This window comes from Vanellus vanellus, assembly GCF_965231255.1.
Source record: "Vanellus vanellus genome assembly, contig: HAP1_SCAFFOLD_45, whole genome shotgun sequence".
Taxonomy (NCBI): domain Eukaryota; kingdom Metazoa; phylum Chordata; class Aves; order Charadriiformes; family Charadriidae; genus Vanellus; species Vanellus vanellus.
Window position 1 is genome coordinate 1,646,245 of NW_028128545.1, and position 17,938 is coordinate 1,664,182.

Sequence of the window (17,938 nt, forward strand, 5' to 3'; positions counted from 1 at the left end):
CTGCCAGGAGGTGTCTGCGGGGCAGAGCTGAGCACACAGCATCTATGATGGGTTCTGTGTGCACTGCTGGGGAGGAGGCGTGCTGCCAGAGAAGGATCTCCCAGCAGGGACAGCTCCAGGCAGCAGAGCCCTGGGCAGGGAGAGAGAGAGCAGCTCCCATGTGCCCTGGGAGGGTGATTCGGGCACCTTCCTGCCACCTCCTGTAATGAGGGCGCCTTCTACTGAAACCCCCCCGGTCTCCTCTCTGGCCCAGCAGAGCTTCTGACATCAAGGCTGTGGGGTTTCTGGCTGAGGTGCCTCCTCAGCCGCCACACACCAAGGAGGAGAAACTCCTGAGCACTGTCTATAGGTCCCTTTCCTCCCTCAGCAGGAGCATTTCTCCATCTTCCCCTCCTGTCCATGCTGCTCTTGTTCTTTCTCTCGTACTCTCTGGGGAGAAGGGGTTCAGGTGTGGCTCACACATCAACACTGCCATGCAGCTGTGTCCGTGGGACCAAAGTCCTTCAAACCACCCAAACCTGTGGGGCTGTGAAAATGCAGTGTGGAACTGGGGGGTGAGCTGCCTCTAATTAGATCGGTAAAATTTTTGCACTTCTGAGAGTTTCCCTGGCATTCTCCTGCTCGAAATGCTGACCGGATTCTATTCATGGATTACTTATGAGAGAAATGGTGATGTTTAGAAGCAACCATGTCTTTAAAAGATGCCCACTGCGGTTGAGCAGGGGTGACTGCTCGGGAGCCCATGGGCAGAAGCCTCCTGCTTGTGTCTTGTTTCGCCAGTACAAAGCAGAGCTCGGAACCTGGGGGAGTAAAAAGGTCCTGAAAGGAAGGAGGAAGGTCATGTGTGTTTGGGAAGAACAGAAGTAACGGGACACAGGGAATGTGAAGAGATTTGCTCAGAGCAGTTCTTACTTGTGAGTGTGGTTTCCTCCTTTGGCAGAACATCATGAGCAAAGGAATCAGATGTCCAACAGCAGCTCCATCACCCACTTCCTCCTCCTGGCATTCGCAGACACACGGGAGCTGCAGCTCTTGACCTTCTGGCTCTTCCTGGGCATCTACCTGGCTGCCCTCCTGGGAAACGGCCTCATCATCACCGCCATCGCCTGCGACCACCGCCTCCACACCCCCATGTACTTCTTCCTCCTCAACCTCTCTTTTCTTGACCTGGGCTCCATCTCCACCACTGTGCCCAAAGCCATGGCCAATTCCCTCTGGAACACCAGGGTCATTTCCTATGCAGGATGTGCTGCACAGGTCTTTTTCTTTTTCTTTTTCATGTCAGCAGAGTTTTATCTTCTTGCTGTTATGGCCTATGACCGCTATGTTGCCATCTGCCATCCCCTGCACTACGGGACCCTCCTGGGCAGCAGAGCTTGTGTCCGCATAGCAGCAGCTGTCTGGGGCAGTGTTTTTCCCTATGCTGTGCTGCATACGGCCAATATATTTTCACTGCCCCTCTGCCAGGGCAATGCCCTGGAACATTTCTTCTGTGAAGTCCCCCAGATCCTAAAGATCTCCTGCTCACATTCAGACTATCTCAGGGAAATGGGGCTTCTTGTGGTTAGTGTCTTAATAGCATTTGGGGGTTTTGTTTTCATTCTGGTGTCCTATGTGCAGATCTTGAGGGCTGTGCTGAAAATCCCCTCGGAGCAGGGACGGCACAAAGCCTTTTCCACGTGCCTCCCTCACCTGGTCGTGATCTCCCTCTTTATGAGCACTGGCATGGTTGCCTACCTGAAGGCCCCCTCCATCTCCTCAAAATCTATGAACCTGTTGGTGTCATTTTTCTACTCGGTGGTGCCTCCAGCAGTGAACCCCCTCATCTACAGCATGAGGAACCAGGAGCTCAAGGATGCCTTAAGGAAACTCATGACTGGTTTCTTTTCAGAAGCAGCAATGAACTGCCCATCTGGTTCTGCATATCACTCATGACATACCTCATTTCAGTCCAAGACTTACTTTTGGTATATTTTTCTTTTTGTTTCTTTGGTTTTTAGCTTTTCTGGGTTGTATTAATGCTGTGAACAAAAGAGAAGAGTCACCCTTTATACTATATCTATGTCAGCATCTGCCTGTCTTGTGTGAGCCAGAGACTTTGTGTAAATAAGAAGCTGCTCTCTGTGTGTTTAAACAAAATAAAAGACCCTCTGATGATTATTTTGTCCGGTATCCTTTCTCCGAGATCTTCTCTGGACCTGCAGGGGCAGCGTCTGTGTGCTGAGATGGAGGGGGCAGGAGCCACCTGAGCTGGGTCTGCCTCCCAGCCTGACCAGCCCGGCCCTGGTCACCTCAGCCCCTGGCTCTGCAGAGCCACACCACCAGCTCGGGGGCTGTGGGACACCTGGGGAGGGGGTGCAGGAATGGCTGGCCAGGCCAGCACAGATGAGCTCTCTTGGGAAAGTCTCTGAGGGGGTTGGGCTCTGCTGGGAGAAGAGCAGGCCAAACATGGACAGAGAAACCCTTTGCTGTGGTGGGGCAGCTCAGGCCGCTGCCCTGTCCCTGGGGCAAAAGGACCTTCCTGAGGATGCCCTGGGCAAATTCTCTCATGCCACTCTGGGCAGGAATGTTGTCATCTGGGGCTGCAAGCTGCCTGGGGAGGAGATCTCCTCAGCATGCCAGCTGGGTGGACATTCTCAGTGGCCTCCATGTGCTGCTGTGTGACCAGTCCCAATGGGGCTTCTCTGCTGGGCTGCGCTGGCGAGAGGGCAGGAGGTGGCCAGATTCACGGAGGGTCTGGCTGGTGGGGCTAGCAAGTAACCCAGAGAGGAAAACCCCTGGGAAGAGCTGAAGTGTGGCAGTGTGCAGGCTGGGGTCACACAGCAGTGTCCTGGCACAGTCAGGCTCCTGCGAGAGACATGACGGAGAAGCAGAGCAGTGTCTGGGCTGTGCCTGTGCCTTTGGACACCCCGGGGAAGTTGCCCCAGGGTCACCATCATGGGCCAGTCAAGAACAACCTCCATGTCCAGCATTGGACATCACCCCAACTCAGAGACATTCTTTGTCCCTTCAGATAGAGGGACACCAAATGAGGAGGTCTAACTTTGCATTCTACAGATGAGACTTAAGCATGCACAGCGTGTGCATGTGGGGAGATGGACCCGAGTGAACACAAAAGCCATCAGCTATTCCTGGGGGTGCCATGAAGGCGAGTGCGACAGATGAGGTCACTTCACTTGGAGAGTAACATCCCCTGGGGAAACACCTGGATGCAGCACTGGGATGTGCTTCCTTGAACGGAGGTCCCTGTATCCATTCCTCCGGAGGAGAGCAGAGCAGGGCGACACACCGCAGGGCTGCGGTACCTCCCAGCCTCTGGGGGTGGCGGCAGGAGGTCAGAGAGACACTGTAACCGCTGCCGTGCACTGCCTCTGCATGGGCAAGGGAAGGACTTGTGTCTCTGATCAGCCATGTGTGTATGAGGAGTGACCGAGGCCAGCTGAGGTGTGGTCAACTGACAGAACTCTGACATTTCTGTGTGTGACTGCAGGAACAAATCCCCACCTACGAGGGACGTTCACCTCCACTGCCGTGGACAGGCTCACTGCAACTGCTCGTGTCTGCTATGCCACCCTGTCCTGTGATTCTGGATTATGCCCTCAAATGTGCCAGAGCAGCCAGACACGTTCAGAGGTCTATGGAGAAGGCAGATGTCAAACCCATCTTCAAGAAGGGCAGGGGTGAGGATTCGGGTAATTACAAACTGGACAGCCTTCCTCAGTCCCTTGGAGGGTGATGGGGTACGTCCTCCTGCAACCATCTCCAGGCAGTGGAAGGACAAGAAAGGCTTTGCTGGACCAGAATGGTTAGGGGAAACAAGGGCATGTTGTGTACCCGGCATTGTGCACGGCCTTTGACGTCATCTCCTTATGGCCATATTGATGCTCTCTGGGCTGAAGCAGTGGATGGTGTGGTGGGTGGGAAGTTGGCTAGATGATCAGGCCCAAATGTCCACAGTGGCACAAAGTGCTCCCAGAAGCCAGTCATAACCAGAAGCCCTCAGTGATCAGCAGTTGGGCCAACACAGTTGAATGTCTTTATTACTGCCCTGTATGGTGGAGCCCCATCCAGGAAGAGGACATGGGTATGGGTTGGCATGTCCCTTCTGCCTGAGTATCCGAAGGGACAGCAGCAGGCAGATGGCTTGCCTACGTCTACCCACAAACTGAAAGGCCAGCAGCAGCAGCAGCCAGGGGGTTTAGAAGATCACAGTGAGGTCACTTCTATCTGGTCAGCTTAAGGGCCTGTTGATGTAAGTCGCTGATGAGTGAGGTCACCTGCCTGGAGGGTGCTTTCTGAGATTTTTTTGAGCTTTCGTTGGAAGTGGGAAAATGCAGGAGAGAGAAAAATACTGTATAATGCAGCTGGGAAAGTGGAGACTGGACAGGAGGAAGAAGAAATGTCCCTGCAAGGGTAGAGCTGTAGTGCAAGAGGACACCCAGAGAGAGTTGGTGACGATCCCATGGCTTTGTGTTCCAAGAAACAGCCTGTTAGGGCACAGCGACATCAGTGAAGGTACAGAAATTCCCAGGGGAGAGCAAAGGGAGAAAGCACCATGGGTGTCTACAGGCTGGAGGAAAACTGGGGCAGCAGTGGGACAACCTGCACTGGAAATTGCCAAGCTACTGGCAAAGCTGGAAGGCACAAACAGAACCCAGGTCTTTGCCGTCTGGGTGATTGCATTTCTCTTGGCTACCAAGGGCTAAGAGACTATCCAGGTCTTAGCTCATGTCCCCCATGAGGACCGGGACTCGCAGAAGGCCTCGTCTGCTTCCTTCTGCACCTGCAGATCAGCAGGTCTGTATCAGACACCCACCATAGCATTGCCCATGTTGGTCTGCATGATAATCCTCAGCCATCAACTCTCAGCTGACTCATTGTCCATCCCCAAGCAGAGCTCCATGTGTTCCTGCAGCTCTCTCATACAGTCCCTTACCCTCCTGGTCCAGACCTATAACCTTACCAGTACCAGAGTCCCAAGACCCCACAGTTTCTCTTGCAGAAGCTTTGGACCACCTGCTCCCTCCACTAGCCAGCTCCCAGAGCCTCTGGTCTCTCCGGTATCCAGTCATGGTCTTTCTCATGCTCCCAGGTCTCTGTCCTACTGGCTGGCTTCTCCCGCCTCATGTTTACCAGCAGTTACACACACTGACCCACCAAGCAAGAAAATAAGGATGCACGCTGGGCTTTCCATTTCTGCCCCCTCAGGTGCACAAGCCCCTGTGACTTGTCATCCCCACTCCAGTGGCTGGCGCTCACAGCTCCATACCTACCAAGAGCAGAGAGCCCCCTCACCCCAGCAGCACTTTGGTGGAATCTGAGAAGAAGACCGGAGAGGCTGTGCTGATCACTTGCAGGCCATGGCCACACAAGGGGCTTTACCAGCAACCTCTTTAAACATAATGGGCTACTATCAGGCCCTTTTCTTGAGGTTTTCTCAAACTGGTCCATTCCCATACAACCTTCATTCCTCCTTTGGCATTTCCATGACACTTAATAGTAAGTCTTGCACAAGCCCCAAGTGCTGCTTCTGTCAACACGCAATGAGCGTCACACTCCCAGAGGCAGTAACCCTCACCCTCAGTCTGGAAGGTCACCCCTGGAAGCTCTCCCATTGACCTGTGTCACTTGGCCTGTCTGGAGTGCAAGTTAATTTTCCTCGCAGCAGTCTGTGTGGTGTTGTATTTTGGGTTTCTGATCCAAACACACCCAAACACACTGCTGGTTTGGTTGTTGTGTAGCAGTGCTTACACAGTGTTGAGGTTGGGGTGTTTTTGTTGGCTTGTTGATTTTTCAGATTTTTTTCCCTGGTCACGATGAGGCCGTTTCCCAGGAGGGCAGCCAGGTAGATGCCCAAGAAGAGCCAGAAGGTCAAGAGCTGCAGCTCCCGTGTGTCTGTGAATGCCGGGACGAGGACCTCTGTGATAGAGTTGCCACTGAGCATTTATTTGTTGGACTCTGAGCATGGAGCACTGTTGTAAAAGAAGAAAACAGTGACAAGACACAGCAGACTTCTTTGAGCCTCCATTGACTCAGCTGAATCCCTTCCCTCCAAACAGGAAAAGGAGATTGCTCCCTGGCATTGTCTGCATGTCCTTTTTAATAAGAAATGAAAAACGATACTCTTGGCCCTCCATCTGTCTCTGATTGAGAAATGAACTGCTGGAGAGAAGTGTCCCTCCCAAGCTGAGGGAGGGAACATCAGGGATGACTTCAGGCTGTTTCCCAGCAGATTGCCCTGGAGCCCCAAGGACACCACCAGGGAGCCCAGACGGGGCAGAAATGCTGCAGTGCTACAGCCCAAATATGTGCTCTTGCCCTCAGGCAAGGGCATAGCCAGGATGAGCTGGAGCATCTGCTTTTTGACATCCATTGCGTAACTGCCAAGGCATGGTGAGACAAGGCAGACCCCTGGGCGAATGGGATGGGACCTGGCTTTTCAGGAGAGACAGGCTGGAAGGATCTGGCGTGGTGTACCCCCAAAGCGATGAAGTTTCTTTGATGTATGGAGCTCCTTAATGGTTAAGGCTACAAGTTGGGTGTACCCTTGTGAATGAGGGCCAGAGGAAGGGCCAGCCAAGGTGACATGGTGGTGGGAGACGAGGAACCTGCAGTCAAGGTGGGGAAGCTAGCACAGTCTTGTTTAAGGAACCCAATGGAAGTGTCTGGATGTAGGAGCCTGGGCCTCACTGGGGACGTTAAAGGCCCTGGCATTTCCTGGAAGGGGGACACAGCAGTGTGAAAGAGTCCAGGAGGGTTCTGGAGTGTCTTGGGAGAGCTTCTCAGCACAGCTGCCAGACGGGCCAACAAGGGCAATGCAAGCCTGGATGTGATCCTTGCCAGCGTGGAAGAGATGCTCAGGGACTTGAAGGTCCTTGTAAGCCTTGGCTCTCATGACACTGAAACAGTTGCGACGCAGCTCCCAAGGAGAGTGAGGAAGGAAAGGCAAATGCCAGACATTAGAGGAGCAGACTTCAGCCTGGTCCTGGGAGTTTGAGTGGGGATCTCATGGTTGGCAGCTGTGAAAAGCAGCCGAGCTCAGTACAGCTGGTCTTCAAGGACAGCATCTTCCAAGCACAGAAATGGTCTATATCAAAACTCAGCTGAAACTTCAGAGTCAATTCAAGGGCACCATAACGGCCTGGTACTACTTCAGGGACAGTGGAAAAAGAAGCACAGATAAGACGGTATCACTGCTAAAAAGTGGGCATAGATAGACCTGAGATATGTTGTGTGCTCTCTGACTGCGTTATCCCCAGCAAGGTCTCCCAGGCCTCTGTGCCTCAAGGCAGGACTCTAGAGGAAAACAGCCAACGGTGGATAGGAATCAAAGCAGGGGCTACTTGAGCAAAGTCAAATGTTACCAGTCAGAAGGGACCAGATGCATAATTCTGTACTTCCAGAGAGGGAGAGAAAGGGCCATCAGCTTGCTGGTGCATGTCCATGGACTATGAACCAATAATGACAATTTACAGACCAGCATCAAAGTTGAGAATATGAAGACTTCTTACATACTTCTAACACTGCGTTGTTTCAGCTTCTGCTTAACATCTTCCTTCAGGGATTGATGCAGTTGCCCACACAGAGGCGTCCACTGCCTCAGAGATACCCGTGGGTAGGTGATGCCCCCATGTGGCACTGGGAAAGGTGACTCAGGGCTGCTGGGAGACTTTCTGCAGCAGGAGCTGGTAGACAGGTGGGGTAGGCCAAAGCACCTCAGTTGAGACAACTCATTTCTCTCCCTTGAGTAGAAAGGGATTTCTGGACAATTGCACCCAAGCTGTCCAGCACTGGAGGGGAATGAGAAACAAGTGTGTCTAGATGCTGCAGAGTCTCCTAAAGGTGCTCCTGTAACCCAGATACACTGGGATTACTGCAGATTTGGCTTTTCAAAAGAGAGCATTTTGTTCACTTTGTCCCTTTGCTTTTGTCTGTGGATCGAGGGAGCTCATGACATCAACGTGTGCCTCACTGTGAGCAAAGATTGAATATGGAGAAACAGAGGCCATTACAGGGAGGGCTTTGGGGTCTTCGGATCTGGGCTTGGCAGACAAATGTGTTTTCTGTTGGTCTCAGGCCATCTGCTGTGAAGAGTGGACTTGAGAGGAAGTAATGTGGACTTCATTTAAAGCAGAAGAGTGTATTTTATTTTTTATTGAACCATCTCCTCCTTTGTTTTTGTTTTTGTGACATTTAAGAAACATCCCACATGTCTGCGTGCAGCTTGTTCTCTAGGTAAAATTGGTGGAAACTGGTGCCAATGGACTGCAGTGGAGGAAGGTCAGCTGTGAACAAGGCTGCTGTAGTCCCGGGTGGCTGAAGAGAGAAATGGGGGTTGGGGGGGTTGGGACAAAGACTGCCCAGGGAGTGTCTGACATAAAGGGTCTTGACTGCCCTACACATTCAGCCCCCATTTGGAGATGTTCTCTTTCAGTAGCGTTTGGAGATTGCCGATATCACTTAATGTGTAAGAAGACAAATGAAGACAAGTGGGAAAAAAGGAAGTCCTTCCTTATAGTTTTGTTTTATTATTGAAATATTGTCACTGTTGACATCTCTCTCATTAAGCAGATAAGAACTGAGGAGTGAAGGAAATCATGGTCAGAACCCTGGCTTGTGAGCTGTGCATGTGAATGAGCCCTCTGGTGCCACGTTCCTGAACTGCAGATCCTGACAGGCTGACCAAGCCTCTGGAGAAGTAAAAGGCAGCAGCAAAGCTGCAAGTTTCTGAGGGTGTTAGCGAGCCCTACTGAGGGCCATCACTGGAGAGACCATGGAGGGAATGATCAGGAAAGGGACCATCCGTGGGGACTGGTGAAGCAGGAAGTCAGAGGCACTGGTTACAGGTTGAAAATGCAATGTGTATGTGACTGTGAAAGCCCTGGATGTGTTTCATCAAGCTGGATGTTCGAGCCCTGACCCACTTCCCTAGCAATGGGGATCCTTTCCCTCAGGAATGGGATTTCTTTCCCTCATGGGACACTCAGGACTCCTCCTGGGGGCAGCGAGATGTTGGGGTGTGTGATGCCCAGTGCAGGACAATGCGAGGGCTCCTCCTTGACTCTATGGAGTAAGTGGGTGAGTGAAGTGGCAGGAAAATGCTGGTGCTGTAGGGACCTGGTGTCCTCTCGGGGTCCTGAGGGGAAGAGACAGCAGCCATAGTCGGTTGCACGAGGGTTTCTATACTGTTGGGCACTCCCAGCAACCATAAAGGGGCCATTCCCACCACAGGCTGTCCTACACTGTCCTATGCCAGTGATTATTTCTCAGCAGATTTTAACCACCACCCCTGAGTCCCAACCTCACCCTGACCCAACGGCGTCCCAAGCTCTACTGATGACTCTCTGTCCTCACTGAGTATTGCACAGAGAAAAACACCATGTAAAGCTGTGGTGTTCTGAAGTTTTGCCATGGGCTGTCACTTCCCAAAAACATTGCAGGTTTGCTTCAGAGCAGAGACACGCTGGAGTGAATGGCACATGGCAGTGGGAAGAAGAAATGAGGTTCTCACAAAGGGAGCAAACCCTTCTCAGTCCAATGCCAAAGAGAAGCAGAGCTGGGCTGTGCGATCTGAGCAGGAGAGGGGTTTGCTCTCTGTTGTGTCTCTGCTGCCATGAGGGCCTGTGGTGGAGGTGAAGCTGATCTCAGGAAGGAAGATGTTGAGAGTGTCCTTAGTGTGGACATCATGTGGTTCAGGACCACTGTGAAAATCATTGGCCTGATCCATGATCGTGTCATCAAGGGTTAAACACTGGAGGAGAGAAGAAGCAGCAGAGTTAGAGAGCGAAGGAACACAGTAGGAGAGCCTGGTGTGATGTGCTTGCTGTTCATGCACTCTACTGGAGAGAGAAGGGCCAGAGCTTGTGCCACTGCAGTGGTGGGATTCAGTCACTGGCCAAAGGCACCCACTCTGTCTGAGATGCTCTGGGTGATGCCTGTCACACAGCCAGGCTGGATGGGGACGGGGCTCCCGTACAGGACCTCTGCTGTCCCTGTCAGGCACATGCAGTTGTGCTGGAGAGCCCTGGCACCTCCTCGAGCACTACAGGATGGAATCTGTAAACTAAATTGAGGTTCAGCTGCCCTGAATTAGGTCAGGCGATGAATGGATGCACGTGAGACAACTGCCATCATACTCCGGGGACATGTGGAAAAGACAGCTGATGGAGAAGAGAAAGAGAGAGACTGAGCTCTGCCTGTGCCACATGACTCCATTTGGTCAGCTGAACCCCTCTAGGGCCTGTCCTGGGCAGAAGGAAGAGTTTCAGGGGCACTTGTCCTCCACGTGGACACCTTCTGTCATTGAAGTTGGCCAAAGGGATTTCCCAGCAGCCTCCACCAAGATGCCCCCAGATGCTGCCCTGTCTCTATGAACTGCTCCACTAGAGCTTGCCATTCCCAGCATGCCTCTTGGTCACCCCTGCCACCAAAGATGTCCCCAGGTGTCTGTGTCTGAACATCTTCCTCCTGCCCTCCCTCTCCATTACTTCACAAGGGAGCTGAGACCAGGAGCTTATGTGCAGGAGCCGCTTTTGTGCCCTGTGAAGTGAGGCCAGAGGAATGCCACCTGCTGGGGGTTTGTGGTGGGCATGGGATGGAGCTAACTCCTGTTGTAACCCCAGGGACTACAAACCCAGGCTGAGAAGCCTTTGTTGACTCTGCTTAATCCCTTCCCTCTTAACGGGAAAAGATTTCTCCCTGGCATTGTCTGAGTATTCTCTCTAATACTAAACCAAAAAAATATTATTCTTGGACCTCAATCTTTCTCTGATTGAGAATTGAATCTGCTGGTAAAAATTGTCTCTCCCCAGTTGAGGGAGAAAACATCAGTGCTGACTTCAGCTTGTTTCCCAGCAGGTTTCCCTGGAGCCCCAGGGACACCTCCAGGGAGCCCAGAGGGGATAGAGGCAGTGCCACCGTGGGCTTGTCCTCTGCTGCTGAGCTGGGCTGGGCTGCTGGGACGGAGGGAGCTCCTGGCAAGCGGGCAGCGCTGCAGAGAGACAGCTCTGCCCAGGAGCAGCTCCTCTGCACAGCGCAGCAGGGCTGAGGGCACTGCCTGCAGGCAGCGAGGGCAGACAAGAGAAGGGAGAGAGATATAAGGGCAGTTTGGGGTGTCGTTCCTATAGCTGAGAGCTCCCTGGGAGAGACATCTTCGCAGCCTTTCCCATGGTAAGTCTGTGGCTATGGGGCAATGCAGATGAGTTCCTGGCAGTGTCTCCTACACCTGCACATGCCATGTCTGATAGGAGCTGTCAGGTTGGCTCTCCTGGCTTTTCTGGTGTGTTGAAGGACATTGTGCTTCAGAGCAGGGATGCCCCACTGCACATTCAGAGGGACAATGAAGGTCAGCTGCCTTCTCCCAGGGATGGCTCTGGGGTTTGAAGATAGGTGTGCAGGCAGGGGTGGGCAGGGCTGTCCTTGCCAGCAGTGTTCCTGCACCCCGGGGAATGTGTGGCAGGGCAGGGACTCTGCCGCCTGCCAGGGTCAGCTCTGCGCCTGCCCAGGGAGCTCCCACAAAGATTCTGTGGGGAGAAGCCGTGGGTGGAAGGAGCACAACCTCTGGCAGGGCAGGGTCCTTCTGCTGTACAAGGGAAAGTCAAGGCAGGGGCTACCTTAAAGACAGAGACCTTTCCAGGCTCTCTGCTCTCAGCTGTCTCCTAAGGGAAAGAAGCTGTCACTGTGACACTGAGAGATCAGCACATCTGCCACAAACCTCATCAAGTGCCTTCACCCACTCCTCCACCTACAAACAGCACCAGCATCCCCTCTGCTTGCAGCATCAGGCTGGATCTGCTCCACTCCTTTGGACCTGCACAGAGGGAGGTGGCCCTGGGCAGAGCCCTGCTGCTGGGAGGGGGCTGCAGGGCAGAGCTGAGCACACATCGGGTGGGATGGGCTCTGGCAGCACTGGCAGGGGGAGACCTGGGGACAGAGCAACAGCTCCTGGCAGGGACAGCCCCAGGCAGCAGAGAGCCCCTCCACCCCTCTGTATCCCTCTCTGCTCAGCTGCACAGGGAGAGAGAAAGCTGTGTGGAGAAATGGGCTTTGAAACTGGACTCTCCCAGACTCACAAATCCCTTTAATTTTTTTTTTCTTCAAGTACTTTTTTAGGGGCTCGTTTGTCCCATGCAGAGAGGTGTAAGCAGGAGTACCTGTGTGGTGACCAGCAGGTCACTGGTGGGCAGAGCAGCTATCCTGACTGCACTAAGGCACAGAGAGCCTTTTTGTCCCTCCGAGCTCACCAGTGTTCAGGCTAAAAGCACTGAGAAAGAGGAGTATTTCTGCCCCTTCAAACGAGGTTCCCTCCGCAGCACAAACGTGTTCGCACTAAAAGGAGCCGAATGAAAGTATGACAAAGAAAGAGAAATCAATGTGGAGGGATTTTTTTTGTGAAATATCACAGGATTGGTTCAGAGAAGTCTGCCGTATATTGTCAATGTGTTCTCCTATTTCAACAGTGGCCCATGCCCAAAGTGAACAGATGTCCAACAGCAGCTCCATCACCCACTTCCTCCTCCTGGCATTTGCAGACACACGGGAGCTGCAGCTCTTGACCTTCTGGCTCTTCCTGGGCATCTACCTGGCTGCCCTCCTGGGAAACGGCATCATCATCATCACCATCGCCTGTGACCACCGCCTCCACACCCCCATGTACTTCTTCCTCCTTAACCTCTCCGTTCTGGACCTTGGCTCCATCTCAACCACTGTGCCCAAAGCCATGGCCAATTCCCTCTGGAACACCAGGGCCATCTCCTATGCAGCATGTGCTGCACAGGTCTTCTTTTTCTTATTCTTTGCTACAGCAGAGTTTTCTCTTCTCACTGTCATGTCCTATGACCGCTACGTTGCCATCTGCCAACCCCTGTACTACGGGACCCTCCTGGGCAGCAGAGCTTGTGTCCGCATGGCAGCAGCTGTCTGGGGCAGTGTTTTTCCCTATGCTGTGCTGCACACGGCCAATACATTTTCACTGCCCCTCTGCCAGGGCAATGCCCTGGACCAGTTCTTCTGTGAAATCCCCCACATCCTCAAGCTCTGCTGCTCACATTCAGACTACCTCAGAGAAGTTGGGCTTCTTGCGTTCAGTGCCTTGATTGCTTTTGTTTGCTTTGTTTTCATTATGCTGTCCTATGTGCAGATCTTCAGGGCAGTGCTGAGGATCCCCTCGGAGCAGGGACGGCACAAAGCCTTTTCCACGTGCCTCCCTCACCTGGCCGTGGTCTCCCTCTTTGTCAACACTGGCATATTTGCTCACCTGAAGCCCCCCTCCATCTCCTCCCTATCTCTTGATCTGGTGGTGGCTGTGCTGTACACAGTGGTGCCTCCAGCAGTGAATCCCCTCATCTACAGCATGAGGAACCAGGAGCTCAAGGATGCAATGTGGAAATTGATGACCAGATGATTTTCTTAAGTAAGAAAGTCTCTTCTTCTGCAAATCACTCATAATCTATCTCATTATAGACCAAGCCCATCTGCCGTATTTTTTTTCTTGGGTTTTGTTTTTTTGATTGTTCTCGGATTTGCTTGTTTTGCTTTGTGTAATGTTGTCTCAAATGAAATGTCACTGTGTGAGCTGTTTCCAATCACATATTTATCCAAATTTGTGGGACCCACAGACTGTGCAAATGAGGACCCATGCTCTCTGTCTATTTCAACTAAATAAAGAAACTTCCAGGACTAGAGAAAACAGCCTCACATTTAACCTGGGGATGTTTAGTCTGGATATTAAGAAACTATTCTTAACTGAAAGCGTTATCAAGCATCAGTACAGGATGCCCAGGGAAGTGATGGAATCACCATCCTTGGAGGAATTTAAAAGGTGGGTAGACATGGTGCTGAGGGACATCGTTTAGTGGTGGTTTTGTCAGGGTTAGGTTGATGGTTAGGCTTGATGATCTTAATGGTCCTTTCCAACCCAAACAATTCCATTCTATGATTCTGTGACTTGTTTGCCCAAGACCCTTCCTTTGAGACATTCTGTGGAGCTGCAGGAGAGTGCCTGTGTGCAGAGCTGGAGGGGAGTGTCCCAGCACAGCAGCACTGCCCTTGGTCTTGCCAGACCTGCTCTCTTGCCACTTCCACTCTCTCCTCCGGAGCCCTTGCCTTGCTGTAAGGCTGAGTGGTCGGGCAGCTCCTAGTCCTGCTGTGTGGTATCCCTGTGAGCACAGGAGGGACAGGCACTGAGCACTGCTCTGACAGAGCTGGCCTCCCTAACAGCACCTCCAGCGTACCAGGGGGTCTCCTCAGGGCAGGGCCTGAAGGCTTAGGTCTTCTTCCAAAGATGTCCTCAAGAATATTCCCAAGAATGTTGTGACACTCAAAAGAAAACACCAGTGTACAGCATAACTAGGCGGGTTTTCAGGGCGGAGGCAAGAAGCAGTGTGCTCCCACAGCCAGGACTCCTGGGAAAGACATGAAGGACTGGCAGAAGAGGGTCTTCACTGGGGCTGTCTGTGCTGGACATGCCACCGAATATCCCCCAGGACAATCGTCACACATCAAGCAAACAACTACCACCCTTTTAACAGCCCCCACCATTCCAATGAGATCTCCTTCACCTGCCTTTTCCGGTTCCTTGCAAATTCCCCTGTGTGCCACCTCACCCTCCCCTGTCCTTATCACAGAATCATGGAATGTTCAGAGTTGGAAGGGACCTGTAGAGATCATCTAGTCCAACTCCCTTGCTAAAGCAGGATTGCCTAGAGCACATTACTCAGGACTGCATCCAGGCGGGTCTTGAAAATCTCCAGAGAAGGGGACTCCACAGCCTCCCTGGGCATCCTGGGCCAGTGCGCTGTCACCCTCCTTCACAGTTAAAGAAGTTTTTTTCTTGTATTTGAATGGAACTTAATATGTTCTAACTTGTGCCCATTACCCCTCATCCTGTCACTGGGAACCACTGAAAAGTGTCTGGCTCAATCCTCCTTCAACCCACCCTTTAGATACTTGTACGCCATAATAAGGTCTCCCCTCAGCCTTCTCTTCTCCAGGCTAAAGAGTCCCAGCTCTCTCAGCCTTTCCTCATAAGGGAGATGCTCCAACCCCTCAGTCATCTTAGTTGCCCTATGCTTGACTTGTTCCAGCAGTTCCCTGTCCCTCTTGAACTGGGGAGCCCAGAACTGGACACAGTATTCCAGTTGTGGCCTCACCAGGGCAGAGTAGAGGGGGAATCATAGAACCATAGAATCACAGGGTTTGAAGGGACCTCTGGAGATCATCTAGTCCAACCCACGTCCCAGAGCAGGGACACCTTAGAGCAGGTTGCACAGCAACGCGTCCAGGCGGGTTTTGAATGTCTCCAGAGATGGAGACTCCACCACCTCCCTGGGCAGCCTGTTCCAGTGCTCTACCACCCTCAAGGTAAAGAAGTTCCTCCTCATGTTTAGGTGGAACTTCCTATACTCAAGTTTGTGCTTGTTACCTCTTTTCCTGTCACTGGACACCACCGAAAAGAGCCTGGCTCCATCCTCCTGGCACCCATTCTTAAGTATTTATAAGCACTGATCAGGTCCCCCTCAACCGTCTATTTTCCAGACTAAAGAGACCCAATTCCCTCAGTCTTTCTTCATAAGAGAGGTGTTCCACTCCCCTAATCATCTTGGTAGCCCTATGCTGCACCCTCTCCAGCAGTTCCCTTACCTTCTTGAGCTGGGGAGCCCAGAACTGGATACAGTACTCCAGGTGTGGCCTCACCAAGGCAGAGGAGAGGGGGAGGATGACCTCCCTTGACCTGCTGGCCACACTCTTCTTGATGCACCCCAGGATGCCATTGGCCTTCTTGGCCACAAGGGCACCTTGCTGGCTCATGAGCATCCTCTTGTCCACCAGGACTCCCAGGTCTCTTTCTACAGAGCTTCTCTCCAGCAGGTCAGCCCCCAACCTGTACTGCTGCATGGGGTTATTCCTCCCCAGGTGCAGCACCCTACACTTGCCCTTATTGAATTTTATAAGATTCCTCTCCGCCCAACTGTCCAGTCTGTCCAGGTCTCTCTGTGGGAGACCGTGTCGAACGCCTTGCTGAAGTCAAGGTAGACCACATCTTCCGCTCTTCCCTCATCTATCCATCCAGTCACACCATCATAGAAGGCTATCAGATTAGTCAGGCACGATTTGCCCTTGGTGAATCCATGCTGACTGCTTCTGATAGCCTTCTCTTCCTCCACATGCCTTGAGATGACGCCCAGAACAAGCTGTTCCATCATCTTTCCAGGGATGGAGGTGAGGCTGACCGGCCTGTAGTTCCCCAGGTCCTCCTTCTTGCCCTTTTTGAAGACCGGAGAGACATTGGCTTTCCTCCAGTCCTCAGGCACCTCACCTGTTCTCCAGGACCTTTCAAAGATGGTGGAAAGTGGCCCAGCAATGACCTCTGCCAGCTCCCTCAGCACTCGCGGGTGCATCCCATCAGGGCCCATGGACTTGTGAATATCTAATTGACCTAATTGGTCCCTCACTTGATCCTCCTCAACCCAGGGGAAGTCTTCCTCTTTCTCTGTTACTTTCTCCAAGGCCTGGGACTCCTGAGGGCTCGGCCGGGTAGTAAAGACCAACGCAAAGAAGGCATTCAATAACTCGGCCTTCTCCGCATCCTCAGGGAGGATGGGGGGGTAGAGGGGGAGAATGACCTCCCTCGACCTACAGGCCACACTCTTCCCTATGCAGCCCAGGATGCCATTGGCCTTCCTGGCTACAAGGGCACATTGCTGGGCCATGGATAATTTACTGTCTGCTAAGACCCCCAGATCCTTCTCCTCAGAGCTACTTCCCAGCAGGTCCGCCCCTACCCTATATTGGTGCCTAGCATTCTTCCTCCCCAGGTGCAGGATCCTGTACTTGCTCTTGTAGAACCTCACTAGGTTCTTCTCTGCCCAGCTCTTCAGCCTGTCCAGGTCATGCTGGATGGCAACGTGGCCCTCTGGAGTGTCAGCCACCCCACCCAGTTCAGTATCATCAGCGAACTTGCTGAGGATACACTCTATCCCCTCATCCAGGTCATTGATGAATATATTGAACAAAATTGGACCAAGTATTGACCCCTGGGGGACACCACTGGTTACAGGCCTCCCACTTGACACTGCTCCATTAACCACAACCCTCTGAGTTCTGTCACACATTCAGCTCTCAATCTACCTCACTGTCTCCTCATCTAGCCCACTCTTCCTTAGATTCCTCATGAACGTGGTCTCCTGCAGTCTCCTTATAGCCAGTTGTTGACAGCTGGGCTGATGTCCTGCTTTGAAGTAAAACATTACCATTTTTTTTTCAGAATTTTACCTTTCAGCTAAGTTTCTTCTAACTACCTGCACTCTCTGAAATTAAAGGGGTATTCTTCAGACAGTGTCTGCTTCTAGCCAATAAAGTCTGATGTTTGTAGTTGATGCCACAGAATGATGCGCAGAGAGGATCTTGCTTATACTTATTGCTATAACACCCAAGGGCAGTGACCTTTGTCATGTGCCCCACTGGAGGGTGGGAAGCCGAACAGCGTAGCCGGGTCGCACCTGCGGGGAGGAGCGGACAGTGCCTCATGCTCAGTATAAAAGCGGAGGGATCAAAGGGTCAGCCCTCTTTCTTCAATGGACGGTGTCTGAGGAGGACTCTATGTGTTCATTTGACTTTGACACTGTTCTGTGTGTTCCTGAATCCAGATCTGGAATCCCGTTCCCATCCATCACTGAAACCAGGCTGGGATGTTCCCAGTGTCTCCCAGTGACATGATCGTTACCCTGGGAGCTTGATGCTGGATTTTTATATATGGTTTATCTTTCATTTTTTATTTTTATTATTATCATTTATTTCTATTTTAATACTTTATTACAGTACTTTTAGTTTTCCTTAAACCCCATAAATCTCTCCTAATTCTCTCTTCTCTTCTGGGAAGAGAAAGAGCTTAAAGGCAGTATCTGTCGTTTGTTTAGTGTCCACACCACCTGCTTTCATC

General features: G+C 52.2%; 2 protein-coding genes across 2 annotated transcripts; both read left to right on the top strand.

Moving 5' to 3' along the window:
• Positions 1-963: 963 nt before the first annotated feature.
• On the top strand, positions 964-1,935 carry LOC309684260 (olfactory receptor 14A16-like; the record flags this gene model as incomplete). The annotated part of the gene is made up of 1 exon (XM_082500192.1): positions 964-1,935. One exon carries the CDS (start codon positions 964-966, stop codon positions 1,933-1,935), a length of 972 nt encoding a protein of 323 aa, XP_082356318.1.
• Positions 1,936-12,481: 10,546 nt separating this feature from the next.
• LOC309684261 (olfactory receptor 14I1-like) lies at positions 12,482-13,402 on the top strand (the record flags this gene model as incomplete). The annotated part of the gene is made up of 1 exon (XM_082500193.1): positions 12,482-13,402. One exon carries the CDS (start codon positions 12,482-12,484, stop codon positions 13,400-13,402), a length of 921 nt encoding a protein of 306 aa, XP_082356319.1.
• Positions 13,403-17,938: the final 4,536 nt, after the last annotated feature.